Source organism: Vombatus ursinus, unplaced genomic scaffold (assembly GCF_900497805.2).
Source record: "Vombatus ursinus unplaced genomic scaffold, bare-nosed wombat genome assembly UNPS02014874.1, whole genome shotgun sequence".
Lineage (NCBI taxonomy): Eukaryota > Metazoa > Chordata > Mammalia > Diprotodontia > Vombatidae > Vombatus > Vombatus ursinus.
In genome coordinates, this window is record NW_020954652.1 from 1,193,308 (window position 1) to 1,207,883 (window position 14,576).

Sequence of the window (14,576 nt, forward strand, 5' to 3'; positions counted from 1 at the left end):
TGAGATATACAGAGGTCAAAGTCATAGACTGAAGATGGGAAGAGACCTCAAAGACCATCTAGTCTAAGTCCTTTATTTTACAGAGGGGGAAACTGAGGCTCAGGGAGACTCGATTTGCTCAAGGTCACACAGATCGTAAATGGTAGAGTCAGAATTTTTATGCAGGTCTGCTCATTCTAAATAGGATGTTCCTTCCATGGTCATTCTGTTCCTCTCATCTGTGGAGAGCTCAGGCAACTTCCTGTCATCACAAGCCCCTGTTACTTACGAATCGCGTTCTCCACTTTTTCCTTGAGGGAGTAGATGGTAATTTTCTCCCCGGCATCGGTACTCCTTCTCCAGATGTTCTTCAGGAGCAATGGGTACCGGGTCAGTCGGTGCAGGGGAGTCACCAGCAGTTCAGGGAGGTGGAGTCGTTTGCACTGGTCATGCCTTTCACACCACTACAGAACACAAAGCAGGGAGGGCAGCTGATCAGAACATCCCTTCCCTGCCTGGCCGCACCTGGAAGAAGCTCTTTGGAGCCCCCACTGATGGAAAGGGAACAGGGAGAACCTCTGGCTTTTATTTTATTTATTTGTTTGTTCATTTGTTCATTTTTTTGGGGGGGAGGTAATTGGGGTTAAGTGACTTGCTCAGGGTCACACGCCTAGTAGGCATCAAGTATCTGAGGCTGGATTTGACCTCAGGTCCTCCTGACTCCAAGGCCAGAGCTCTATCCGCTGTGCCAACTAGCTGCCCCCTCTAGTTTTTATTTACTGGTGATCTACAGCCGTAGCATCTACAGGTCACTCTGATCATAAACGAGAGCTGGGACTTCTGAATATAAAGTTACTGCTTTTGCCCCCTCACCAACACAATACCTGCTCAATGAATGTCGGTTGAATCAAATTGACTTAGTCTCCCCATAGAGACTAATAGCTGTGGTCACTTCCTGAAGCAGATGAGAAAGCCCCTGGATCATGGCCCCAGTTGGCCGCATCCTAGGGGCAAGGCTAGGGATGCTAGGACCAGTGAATTGGTATTTAGATCAAACATGAGAATGGACATTCACCTGTCCCAATTTAATTGTTCTAAAATAGGGTAAAAATGCTTTCTTGGACCTACATGTCAGTTGGTCATTTGTGTGCTCTGCACTGTGCTATGTGCTATATGCTAGGTATACAAAGAGTAGAAACAAAACCAAAATTTTCCTCTCCCTCAAGAAGCTTACATTCTAATGGAGGAGACAACATGTAAATAAACAAACGAATGAATGCATGAATGAATGAATATATGTATGTGTGTATATACACACACACAGACAGAGAAAAAGAGAGTAGCTGGAAGCAATCTCAGAGTGAAGGCCTAGTAGTAGGGGACATGGGATGGCAATGGAGGAGACTAGGAAAGGCCTTCTGCAGAAGGTGGGATTTGAGCAGCCTTCAAAGACGACAAAAGGAACTAAGAGAAAGTGAGGAGGGACAGCGTTCCAGGCATGGCAGACAACCCACGAGCAATACAACCCTCTGTAATGAAATCCTGGGTGGGCTCAGATCCCTGCATCTGTGGCAGATGCAGGGCTCACATAAATTAACCCTATTTTAGGGATGGAAACAGATGGCTTTGGTCCTTCCATCCTGTTGTCGATCAGTCATTTTTCAGTCGTGTCCAACTCTTTGTGACCCCGTTTGGGGTTTTCTTGGCAGAGACACTGGAGTGGTTTGACATTTCCTTCTCCAGCTCATTTTACAGATGAGGAAACTGAGGCAAACAGGGTGAAGTGACATGCACACAGCTATTAAGTGTCTGAGACCAGATTTGAACTCAGGAAGATGAGCCTTCCTGATTCTAGGTGCTCTAAGGTTTACAAAGCGCTTTACAGGCGTTATCTTATTTGATCCTTACAACAATCTGTGAAGAAGATGTTATTATCACCCGTGTCTTATAGATGTGTTAACTGACACCGAGAGCAGTTAGGTTATCTGCTCTGGGACACATCGTTAATATGTGTCTAAGGTAGGGTTTGAATCCCCCTCAGCCCTTCTGTGATACTTCCCCAACTGGACACTCACTAGTTCATAGGTTAGGTCCCCAGAGCTGCCAGTGAGGTATTGGCAATGTTACCCATAATCCTCCTATCACATCTCTTCCCTCCTCTAAAATCCTATGGATGGGAAATAGAGAAGCCACTTTTTGATATTGTCACAAGCTTTGGGCTCCCCTCCCCTGAAAGAAACAGAATAAAATGTATGAGGGCTGAGTTTAGAGTCAGAAGATCTGGTTTCAAATGGACTTCTGGCTCTAAATCTGTGATCCCATGATCCTTGGAGACCCCCAAAAGCTCGCTTTCAAGGAGATTAGGAAATCGGTTGACTCGGGGGGCTTGTTCAATGAGTGCCTCACCCTTGGCCTGGAAGGTTGAGCAAATGCTGCAGTCTAGCAGCCGAACCAAGGGGAGAATTTTGTCAACAGGATGATGTCATTTCTAATTTGGGAAACTCTAATGGCCTTGGTTGGAGCTGTCAAATCCTTGAAATGCTGTGAATGTGAAGGAAGGAAAGGTCAGGTTTCTTCCCAAGGTCTCTCCTCTTGTGGCCTCATGAATCCACTGAGGGTTTCTCAGCACGTCAATAACTCAACAAACAGCAGAAGACTTTCTCCCTCCCTCCCCTCAAGTCTCCAAGGTGATTTGTTGGCAAAGGCTTTCTTGCAGCTGCAGGGAAGGGTTGCTTTTTTTCTGGAAAGCCTTGGATCACTCCTCCTCCTGTCTGCCCTCCCCTCCCCACCTCCATCCCCACTCCTAGAATGAAACCCAACAAAAGACTTTTGACCCAGCACTGGAAAATCACTCTGCAAACTTAGAGAAAATCATAGGGAAATGAAGCCTGCGTATGCCAAGTTTCAGGTCTTTTGTTGTTTGATTGTTTTAATCATATCTGATTCTTTGTGACCCCCATTTGGGGTTTTCTTGGTAAAGATACTGGAGTGGCTTGCCACTTCCTTCTCCAGTCCATTTTACAGATGAGGAAACTGAGGGAAACAGGGTTAAATGACTTGCCCAGGGTCACATAGCTAGTGTCTGAGGCTGGATTTGAACTCAAGAAGAGGAATCTTCCTGACTCTAGGCCCAGCACTCTATCCACTGTGCCACCTAGCTGTCCCTAAAAGTTTCAGGTCTACTATTCCACAAAGTCTAACCATTATTAGTAGGAAACAGTCTTCCCCTAATGCTCTGGAACCCATACCTGGAAAAGCAAACAGGGAAGGAAGCAGCAAGCCAAGAGGGTAAGAGTACCCCTAGGACCAGGCCCCTGCCTATACCCATTATCTCTCCCTCAGTGTCTCCCAGTTTTTTCCCTGCCTAACCCCCTGTTCTTCTGGGGATCCCAATATCCAGTTGCCCAAACTGCACTTGGAAGCATCCACCTCTTCCAACCCATACTTTTGGAGACCTAGTCAGGCAACAAACATTTATTAAGTACTTACTAAGCACCAGGCACTGTACTAAGTACTGGGGATATAAAGAAAGTACGTGGTCCCTGTCCTCAAAGAGTTCACATTCTAATGAGGGAGACAAATGCAAAAAACTAGAACATCCAAAGTATAGAGAGAGAAGACGGAAGGCAGTCTAAGAGGGGAAGGCACTAGCAGTTAGGGAGACCAGGAAAGGCCTCTAGCAGAAGGTGAGATTTAAGCTGGGAAGATCACTGCCAGCCTCTTAGACCTGGGTTCTCTCTGCTCAGCTCTGCCTTTACAGCATGTTGGATATACTCAGTCCCCAGGTGCAGTTCTGGTCTCTTCTCCCATTTTCCTGCCCATAATTCCCAAATGTATCTCTAAACTTATGTAGGGCATTCCAAAGGACCAAAACAAGATAGTCTCCATCAATTAGCATGCATTAATTAAGCACCGACTTTGAATCAGGCAATCTGCTACTTGTTTGATCCTGCCAATTCATTGGAAAGAGTGATAGATTTGGAGTCAAAGGACCTGGGTTTGAGTTGGGGTTCCACTTACTGTCTTCCTGGAGAGGGGAAAAGGAAGAGGAAGAAGAGAAAGAGGGGGAGGGGAGAGAGATGGCAGTCCACAATTCAGGAGACATTTTGGATGATATTCTCCCCATTCCCTGAAACATCATTCTTCTTTCCTTCCTCCCTCTCTCCCTCCCTTTTCTCCTCCCTCCTTCCCTCTCTCTCTTCTTTCCTCCCTTCTCTCCTCTCTCCCTCCCTCCCTTTCTTCCTTCCTTCTTTTATTTCCTTCTTTCCTTTCCTCCCTCCCTTTCTTTCTCCCTCCCTCCCTTCTTTTTTTCCTTCTTTCCTGTTATGGTTTCTTGCTGTATTTGGCTTATTTATCTGAATTCCTTTCTCCTCACCTTTGCTAAATACAGTCACTATCAATCCCCATTTCCCATCAGCCTCAAAGAACTTTAGAACAAGGGAAGAAAATGCAGAAAGAAAAATCAAGGCTTACATCACCTTTAAATAGATTCTGAAGTCTTCTCTCTGTCTTAAGCTCTCAAGGTAGAAGATGGCAGAGGTGTAATTAAGGCAGTAAATCTGGTGGCTCTGACAGAGGCGCCCTCGGAAATGCTGTAAGAGCAAAATGCAGAACATAAGTCCCATAAGCAAACAATCTGTGACTGTGGGAAGGAAGGCAACATCATGGAGTGGACAGAGAACGGACCTCAGAGTCCTGGGTCCGAGTCCTGGCAGTGTGTGACCCTGGGTAACTCATGGTGCCTTTCAATGACTCATGCAACTTTCTAAGCTACAGATTGGAGAACAATGGCTGATCTTGCTTACCAGGAGTTCTTTCTACCAATTAAATCCCAAGGTCCAGTCCAAGGAAAACTCCAAATAACCCGACCCTCAGATTCAAATAGTTATAAGAGTCTGTCCTTCCATTTGCTTAGTAAATGTTTCTTTAAGTGTTCATTATGCTCAAGGCACAACAAGAAAGTCAAGATTGCCAAGTCCTGGACTGGGAGTTAGGAAGGTGGTTCATATCTCGCGTTGGACACTTATGTCATGTGACCCTGGACAAGTCACTTAAGCTCAATGATTCTCAGGTACCCCCAGAGGATGTATCTAGGGAAACAGTAGATTGCCATGGAAAGGATGTTACATTTGTTCACCTTGATTCATTGTCCAGCCCTGTGACTTTGGGAAGCAACTTCACCGTTTCGGGTCCCAGTTTTTTAATCTTTATAATGGACTAAATGACTACCTCTCTGTCTGTGGTCCCATAATCTACCATGTCACAATGGGTGTGATCTGCCTTGGGGGAGGGAGTTCTCACACCAGGAATGTGAGATGGGAATCCCAAAATCTTTCCTGTACCAGCACATAGTCAAGGCACTTTAAAAAGGCACTAAGTAGGGATATAAAAGATAAGGCATGGATCCTGCCTTCAAGGAGCTGAGGCTTTGAGCAAATCCATCTTCCATAAATCTAAGTGGGCACATGTGTGAATATGGCTTCCTTTTCACGATGTTAAAATACTCCTGTGGGCAACAACAGCTCATTTTTCTGTAAGGGTTGGAGTTTTTGAAGGTACTCACTAGAGAGGATAGAGTGTTGGGTCTGAGTTCAAATGTAGCCCCAGATACTTAAAAGCTGTGTGATTCTGGGCAAGTCACTTAACCTGTGTTTGTCTCAGTTTTCTCATCTGTAAAATGGGGATAATCATAGCCCCTACTTCTCAGGGTTAAGAGTCTTTCATTTTATGTTTAAGAAAACAGAGGCCCAGAGAGGTAAGTGGCTTGCCTATTTTGCACATCTGGTGAGTAGCTGAGGCATTATTTGAATCCAGGTATCCCTTATTCCATGTGAAGCCCTCCGTCTTCTCCTACAGCCTTGCTACCTCTGTTTCAAGGTCCTTATTTTATAATATAACATACTTCTAAGTAGCAGAGGGGGGATTGAAAACCAGGGCCTCTGAATCCCAGTCCAACCAATCACTCAATTAATCAATGAGCATTTATTAAGTATCTACTGTATACCAGGCCTTGTGATTGGCCGGTGCTTTTTCCACTGTCCTAATTGCCTCCAGCTCATCAATGAATATTTTTTGGGGGGCTAGGCAATCGGAGTTAAGTGACTTGCCCAAAGTCACACAGCTAGTTAAGTATCAAGTGTCTGAAGCCAGATTTGAACTCAGGTTCTCCTAACTCCATGGCCGGAGATCTATCCACTGCGCCACCTAGCTGCCCCAAGAATATTTTTTAAAAAATAAAATTTAAAGTAAGAACTGTATTTAACACTCTTGGGTAGGTAGGTGGCTCAGTGAATAGAGAATTGAACCCGGATTCAGGATTGCTAATTCCACCTCAGACATTTACATTTACAAGACCCAGGAGAAATCAATTAATCTCTCTACTTCAGTTTTCTCACCGTGCAATGAGGATAATAACTAGCCCCTACCTCACAGCATTTTGAGGATCAAACGTGATAATATTTATGAAGTGCTTTGTGAACCTTAAATGTCTATATAAATGCTAGCTATTATTATTATGGATGTGTGTGAGTGTGTGTGTCTTCTCAGCATTTGCTTAGAAAAAACCGAGAGTATTTTTAAAGGTAGAACTATGGTTTCTTTTTTTTTTTCTTCAACATTTCCCCTCTACACCAAACACAACAGCAGAATCACCAGGGGCTTTGATGGATTTGAAGTTTTGTTTTGTTTCCCTGCGAGAAGCTGCCACTTTTCTCAGAAGACCAAGTGAACCATGTAATTAATGAGCTCAAAATTCTTACCCTGAATATTGCTCAAAATTGAAGTCATTTCACAAACTGGGAGATGTTTTTTCCTCAGGCACTCAGATTTGTGTGTTAATAAAGTACACCCCAAAGATGAGCACAGTGGGAAGGTGAGCCTGTCTGCAGGTTACATTTGGTGGTTTTGATTAGGGAGAAGGGAGTGGGGATGATTTTTTTTTCACTCTGCAAAAATCTAGGAATGTAAACAATTCTCAGGAAGAAGGGGAAGGGTCTACGTGGAGACTCCATTGTGGGAGGGTTGGGGATATCAAAGCCTCTATCAGATATTTTACCTTGGAGAGCACAGAGATGAAATCCATGGAGGATGCAGAGCCAGATGAATTTATATAGTCCTTGATGGTGCTGAAAAAACAGCTCAGGAAGCCGAGACTGACCTGAGGGCAGACAAAGGGATAGACAATGACCTTGACCTTGTCGTGACCTGAGGCTCAGGCTTGAAGAATATAAATTTAATGAATGGAAGTGACCCTTCTCGATGGTCACTTCCAAGGTCACTGCCAAGACAACAGTGGTAGTTTTCCACTTGGATGCATAATGGACTGATAGGAATCAGCGCTCTTTGATCTTCTTCTGGTTTATTTATTTATTTTTAAGTGAAAGATCTATGTTAAGAGAGCTCATTCACTTAGGAATACAGTCTTTTGATGTGTGATGGCCACCTTTGGGATGTGTTTCTAGTTACTTAAACATTACTTAAATGTGGGGATATGGAATAAGCTCAAGAAAAAAGGGTGATTAATACTTGCAGTCTTGTGTAATGGACTCCATCTCACAAAATAGAATTACATGAGACCTGATCACCACAATGCCCTTGTTCTCCTAAATCATCCCATTCCCAAGATGATGGGGCAGGGGGTGGGGGGGTGGGAAGGCATCCCCTCTCTTCCCAAGTTGGGCAAAACCAATGAGTGTTTCCTTAGTCTCAGACCCCACTGCTTGTCTGTATGTAAGCATCCACAATACTGCTCCCATAGCAATGTATGAGTTTCATATGTTGTTTATTCCCTTGGAGAATGCAAACTCCTTGAGGGCAGGAACTGTTTCATTTATGTTTTTGTACTCCTAGTATCTAACACAGACCTTGGCACTTAATAGACTCTTGGCCAGTTTGCTTTTGCTGTTCAGTCATGTCTGACTCTTCATGACCCCATTTGGGGTTTTCTTGGCAAAGATCCTGGACTGGTTTGCCATTTCCTTCTCCAGCTCATTTTACAGATGAGGAAACTGAGGCAAACAGGGTTAAATGACTTACCTAGGATCACACAGCTAGTAAGTGTCTAAGGCTGGGTTTGAACCTGACTCCAGGTATAATTCTCTATTCTCTGAGCCACCTAGCTGCCCTCTTAGGCAGGTGTCTAAAATGATAAAGCTCTGGGCATGGAGTCAGGATGGTGCCTCAGATGCTTAGTAACTGTGTGACCCTGGGCAAGTTACTGAATATGTTTAGCCTCACTTTGTAAAATGAAGAGGTTAGACTACTCTCAGTCTCCTTCTAGATTTAACTCTATGATCCTATGCAGTGATGTGTTGGCTCACTACTTCAGCTGGCTCACAAGAGTTGATTTTTAAATTTTCAATGTGAGCATTTATACTTCAGAAATTGACTAATGCTACAACTCAGGGCTTGATTTACTGTTTTATTGATTGTCTGGACTTAAAGAAGTGATGGAGAAAATGATAATAATGCAAATAAAATTAAAAATGTGTCTAGTGTACTTTTTTCCTTTTGGAGAGCTGGTTGTTAAACATTTACCAGCATATCCATGATGCTGTCGCCTTCTGGCACTGAGCCCCATTGCTTTGCTAGAAGAGATTGGGAATAGCTGGTCATCCCTGTGTAATGATGCAAGCTGAAATATTGTTTGTATTTTCTTGTTTTATTGATAACTTTTGTTTTTTTCAAATAATTGCCATTTTTGTATAAACTTTTCCCTCCCTCTTTCCTGTCTCAACAATCCTGCTCTTGCAACAGAGAAAAAAGATTAAGCAAAATCAATCACACTTGACAGCCACATCTGCAGCCATGGTGCTACACATTTTCAAGAAAAGAAAGGAGTTGTGGAATGCATGTTGTAGAATTCCACCCACTGAAATGTATAAAAGCTTGACATCTTAAAGTACTTTCCATGAGTTGTAACAAATTATCTTTGTGCCCCAGGTTTCTTGGAGTCAGTTTTTTTCCCTTATCATTTCCTTACCTGACTTAATTCTTCAAGGTTAGCAAAAAGTCTCCATAAGTCCACATCCAAGAGGCATTCGTAGTTTTGAAGGTATTTGAGTGTATTCATAAAGACCTAAGAAAAACCCCAGAGAAATGCCCATTATTCCTGCTTTATATGTCTGAAGACTCCTGTTTGAGAGATTGATGCATTTCATGTTCCTTTGTATTGACTTAAAAAACAGTTTAGAAGTGCAATTTTCAGGATTTTAGAAAGTTGCTGAATTCAAATGGTCCCTTCTGTCCCATTTCAGCATCATGGAATATATTGAGATCCCACTCTTTTGATATGGAGATCTGGATGCTAATGAGGGCTAGCTGATGATCTTCTCAAGGAATAAGGGAATGGATTTTAGGTCCCTAGCAGATACCATCTCAGATTTCTTCTTGTATCTATCACTAAGAGTAAAATCCAAAGGGCGGAATATAAACTTGCTTTGTCTTCATTCCCTTGCCTACAAACTAGGAAACATCCTCTCTACATCCCCTACATTTAGAGTGAGAATGGACTTTAGAGGTCATCTGTTCCAATCCCCTAATTTTATAGATAAGGAAACTGAGGCTCAGAGTGATAACATGCGATAAGCCCAGGGTCATTACCCTAGAGTGACAAAGCCAGGATTTGAACTCACATCCTCTGACTCTAAATCTGGTGTTCTTTCCATTGTACCAATGCTCAAGGGAATGAATACCAGGGCAAAAATAAGTAACTGTCATATGATTGTCATTTCAAACCACCAAATATATTTTGTGGATTCATGTGTACCTTATTGTACCCAATTAATGCAAAGGGGTATGATAGACCTGTACGTGAATTCAAATCCTACCTCTGACATTTACTAAATCTGTGATCAAGAGCTACTTAACCTCAGTTTCCATATCTGTAAATGGGGTTTACAAGGCCTAAAGCACCCATCTCAAGGGGTTATAAGGTTTAGATGAAATAATGCATGTCAGACACTTCTGTTATTGTTCAATCATTTTTCAGTCCCATCTGACTCTTCATGACCATATTTGGGGTTTTCTTGGCAAAGATACTGGAGTGGTTTGACATTTCCTTCTCCAGCTCATTTTACAGATGAGGAATTGAGGCAAATAGGGTTAAGTGACTTGCCCAGGGTCACACAGCTAGCAAATGCCTGAGGCCACATTTGAACTCAGGTCTTCTTGAATACAGGCCTGGCTCTCTATCCACTGTACCACTCAGCTGACCTATAAAACATTTTATATAACTTAAAGCACTATATAAATGTTAGCTATGGTTTTTTAATAATGCAAAGAACACTGGATTTGAAGGGAAAAGACCAGTTTTAAAATTTTTTTTCTACCATGGACAACTTATGTGGCCTTAAGCAAAACATTTTGCTTCTGTGGTCCTCAGTTTCCTCAGATGTTAAATGAGAAGTTTGAACTAGCTGTCCTCTGAGTTCCGTCCTTATTAATTTAGTGATGAGAGCAAACTACCTCTCTCCTCTTCTTTCACTCCAATGGTAAAAATATATCAGGGAAGTAGTGAGAGAAGTCAAATCCTCTGAATTCACTGATCACTGAATTGCACTGTCCCTAAATCCTAGTGTGCAGGCACAAATCCTGCCTTTTATATACTGGCAGGGATAAGAAAGAAAAAGATAAGAAAGAAAGACTCCTTTCTTCTCCTTTCCCTCCCCCATTTCTTTTAGGCCTCTATTACAAATGAACTAGTAGAGAGTTCTATTGGACACTTCTCTGAATGAAAAGTATGACAGCTGTCATTGTTTTACAATAAAGTATTTTGTAACGTTTGAGTTTTTATTGTATGATGTAGCAAAAAAGAGTACTGGATTTGGAGTCGGGGCCTGGGTTCAAATCCCAGCTTGGCTACTTAGCCCTTTGTGATATTGGGCAAGACACTTTTTTTCCCCTTGGATCTCCAGTTTCTTCATCTGTGAGATGAAGGGGTGGACAAGATGCTTTTGAAAGTCCCTTCTAACTCTAAATTGGAATGAAAAGACAAGGAGACGTTTTGGTGTAGTGGAAAGAATTTTGGAATTAGAGATATGGACTTAAGTTTGAGGCTTGGTTAGTCTACTTAAACCTCATTTGGCCCTAGATAAATTTCTTCACCTTTCTGAGCCTCAGTTCCTCATCTGTAAAATGAGGGATTTAGACTGGGTGACCTCTAAGGTCCTTTCCAGATATAATGTTTTGGGGCAGTAATAGAAGATGAAAAAGACCAAACTTCTTTTCTCTCAAAGACTCCATCAACATCACCTCGAGGAAACATGGTGCAGTTGAAAGTGTTGGATTTCAATTCAAAAGACTTGGGTTCCAATTCCAGCACTCTTACTTACTTCATGTGGGACCCAAGGCAAGTCATTGAGCTCCTTAGAACTCAGTATCCCCTTTCTGTAAAATGAGGGAATAAAACCAGATGACTTCAAAGGTCATTCCAGTCTCAAATCTATGATCCTATCATTGCTTTCATCTTATTATTAATCATATAACACTTTGATTTTTACAAAGTTTTCTAAATACATTAGCTCATCTGGTACCAAGAGTAAGCCTGTGAGGTAGGTAGGTACTCTAAGTGTTATTATCCCCATTTTACAGATGAGGAAACTGAGGTTCAAAGTGGTGCTTATTGTTTATAGTATATGACATTCTATTTCTTTTCTCCATGCCTTTGCCAGGCTGACCCACCTGCAGGAATGCTCTTTCTTCTCATCTTTACCTCTTGAAATCCTTAGGGATAGACCTAGATCTATAATGTCATTGGGATAGGGAACTCCCAGAAGATCAAACTTCCTTTACCAGTCCAGGTTGGCACCTTCCCTACAATTCACAGCCTCAGAAAGTTACCTCAGGGCAATGAGAGGTTAAGTGACTTGGCCAGGAATACACACACGGTCAGTATGTGTCAGAGGAAACAAGATCTTCCTCATTCTGAGGCCAGATCTATCTATCTATCTATCTATCTATCTATCTATCTATCTATCTGTCTGTCTGTCTGTCTGTCTGTCTGTCTGTCTGTCTGTCTGTCTGTCTGTCTGTCTGTCTGTCTGTCTGTCTGTCTGTCTTTCTTTCTTTCTTTTTGGTGAGACAATTGGGGTTAAGTGACTTGCCCAGGGTCACCCAGCTAGTGTCAAGTGTCTGAGGCCGGATTTAAACTCAGGTCCTCTTGACTCCAAGGCTGGACCTCTATCCGCTGTGCCACCTAGTTGCCCCATGAGGCCAGATTTCTAATCTCTGTACCACACTGCTTCTAATCTCTCTTTGCTTTCAAGGTTTAGTTTATGTGATTTCTTAGAAAGGACCTTCTTTGATTCCTCAGTTGAGAATAGTTAACACTTATGCAATGCTTTAAAGTTTTTAAAATGCTTTACAAATATGATTTCATTTGATCCTACAACCCAGGGAGATAGGTGCTATTACTATCTCCATTTTGCAGATGAAGAAACTGAGGCAGACACAGATTAAGTAACTTGCCCAGGCTCATGCAGGTATTAAGTGTCTGAGGTTGGATTTGAACCAAGCTCTTCCCCTACTGTAGGTCTATGCTCCATCCATTGCACCTCGTAGCTGTGTTAGAACTCTGTCCTCAAAATTACTCTTTATTGATTTTCTGTATTTTACATTTACCAACCTGAGCACCTCCTCCCATAGAATCTAAGTTTCTGGGGGTCAGGAAATGTTTAATTCCTAGCACTTAACACAGTTCCATGCACACTGTATGCATCATAAATCCTCTCCAAATTTAATGATATGACCTAACTCTCTGTAATAGCAAAGCTGACTCCCAAGGAGTTAAAGCAACATTTTGAATTTATTAATGAAGCAAAATAGAGCATTACCATCTTAAGAACTAGCAAGTGGTCTAAATAATAGGTGCATTCACTGGTGAAGAGTTCCCACACAGCTTCCTGCTGCTTTCTCAAGTCTGCTGGCTCACTAGGAAGCTTTTCATGTCTTTCCAGAACTTCTTCCCAGGTCTTATCCTATACATAACGAGAAAAAAGAACAAAAGTCTTTCATTTCACCTGATTGACCTGACTTGCTGTTATTTTGGGGTGGCGGTTGTGGGGTGGTGGGGGTTGAGGAGGTGCAGGGGACTTGCAAGAATACATCAACAGACAATAGATGAATCATTAGCTCTGGAGTTAGAGGGAGTGAGTTCAAACCCTGCCTCTGATACTTATCCCCTGTGTGACCTTGGGTAAGTCCATCTCCCTGGGCCTCAGTTTCCTAATCTGGAAAATGAAAGTTGGATTGAATGGTCTCCGAGGTTCCTTTCAACTCTCAAGGTATAGTCTATGATCCACCTTTTCTCACCGATGGCCCTAAGTGTTGCTTGTCAATTTATTCCCCATAACACAAAGGACATATTGTTCAGTCATTTTTCAGCTGTATAGCACAATGCCTGGCCGATGTTCTGTTTAGACATTTTAGTCAAGTTTGACTCTTTGTGACCACATTTGGGGTTTTCTTGGTAAAGATTTCCTTCTCCAGCTCATTTGACAGATGAGGAAACTGAGGCAAACAGGGCTAAGTGACTTGCTCAGGGTCACACAGCTGAGGCTGGATTTGAACTCGGGGAGATGAGTCTTCCTGACTCCAGACCAGGAGCTCTATCCTCTGTGACATCCCTTTAAGTCAAATGAGATATTTGTAAAGTGCTTAGCACATAGTAGGTGTTCAATGCCTGGTCCTACCCTCCCTTTCCCTGTACCTTTCATAGAATCAGTGCATAATATATCTTTGCTGAGTTGAAAAGAATAGTTGAGTTTGTAATGCTGCTACTTACCACATCTGAGCTACGTGGCATATTTTGGTTTCGGACTGCATTTGTAAGTTTTGTAGGCATAGGGAACTCTTCTATCAGATCAGAAACTATCCTGTAACTTAGAGTCTTAGAGAATTGCCTGGGGGCATAGAGACTTTAAGCCACTTATATTGGCTTTTAAAGTGAAAGTGAATTTAATTCATTTTGTTCTGTGGTCTCTACCTGTGTTCTTCTCAGATGCCTCTTCATGGTGTGGTTACAGTCCTGGGTTTCTGAAGTCTGTGCGATTAGAACTTAAATACTTCAGAACATATCCAATTGGAAGGGCTTCAGGTATGAGTCTAATAATGGCCCCAGCATGTTAATCGCTTGAACATCAGGCTAGGTAAGGACAGAGACACTCATTGCCAAGGATTTCAGTAGGTTGGTGAATTTCTTTAGCCTCAGCAACTCAAGAAAGCCACTTACTGAGGCATGGAGCGATTGAAGATGAATGAATGTCTGTGTTGGTGGAGGGAACACTGATGAAATCCTGAATCCTGGATGTATTGAAGTATTAGATGGAGGCACTCTGGGGAAATTTAGGACATGTCTTAGGCTATGTTTCATTGCTTCAAATGATTAGAGATGTATCCATCATGAAAACCAGGCAATTCTAAGATGACTGCTAGTCTCAGTTCTTGGTCCCCTAGAGGAGGCTAGTAGAAACCAACCACCATCTTAATTTGATTTGGATTCCATTTACAAAAGGAAAGAATGGGAGCAGCTAGGTGGGGCAATGAATAGAGCACCAGCCCTGGAGTCAGGAGGACCTGAGTTCAAATCCGGCCTCAGACAC

The 14,576-nt window shown here is 42.5% G+C and overlaps 1 protein-coding gene across 3 annotated transcripts in view; it reads right to left on the reverse strand.

The window, feature by feature from the left end:
• PLEKHG7 (pleckstrin homology and RhoGEF domain containing G7) overlaps positions 1-14,576 on the reverse strand; it is a 56,957-nt gene that overhangs the window by 28,817 nt on the left and 13,564 nt on the right. For all 3 annotated transcript variants that reach the window (XM_027842535.1, XM_027842534.1, XM_027842533.1), the window contains 5 exons: positions 12,810-12,953; positions 8,960-9,055; positions 7,034-7,135; positions 4,458-4,571; positions 269-443 (listed from right to left, as the gene is read on the reverse strand). In XM_027842535.1, coding sequence (XP_027698336.1) covers positions 269-443; positions 4,458-4,571; positions 7,034-7,135; positions 8,960-9,055; positions 12,810-12,953 — 631 coding nt within the window. The remainder of the gene's footprint in view (positions 1-268; positions 444-4,457; positions 4,572-7,033; positions 7,136-8,959; positions 9,056-12,809; positions 12,954-14,576) is intronic.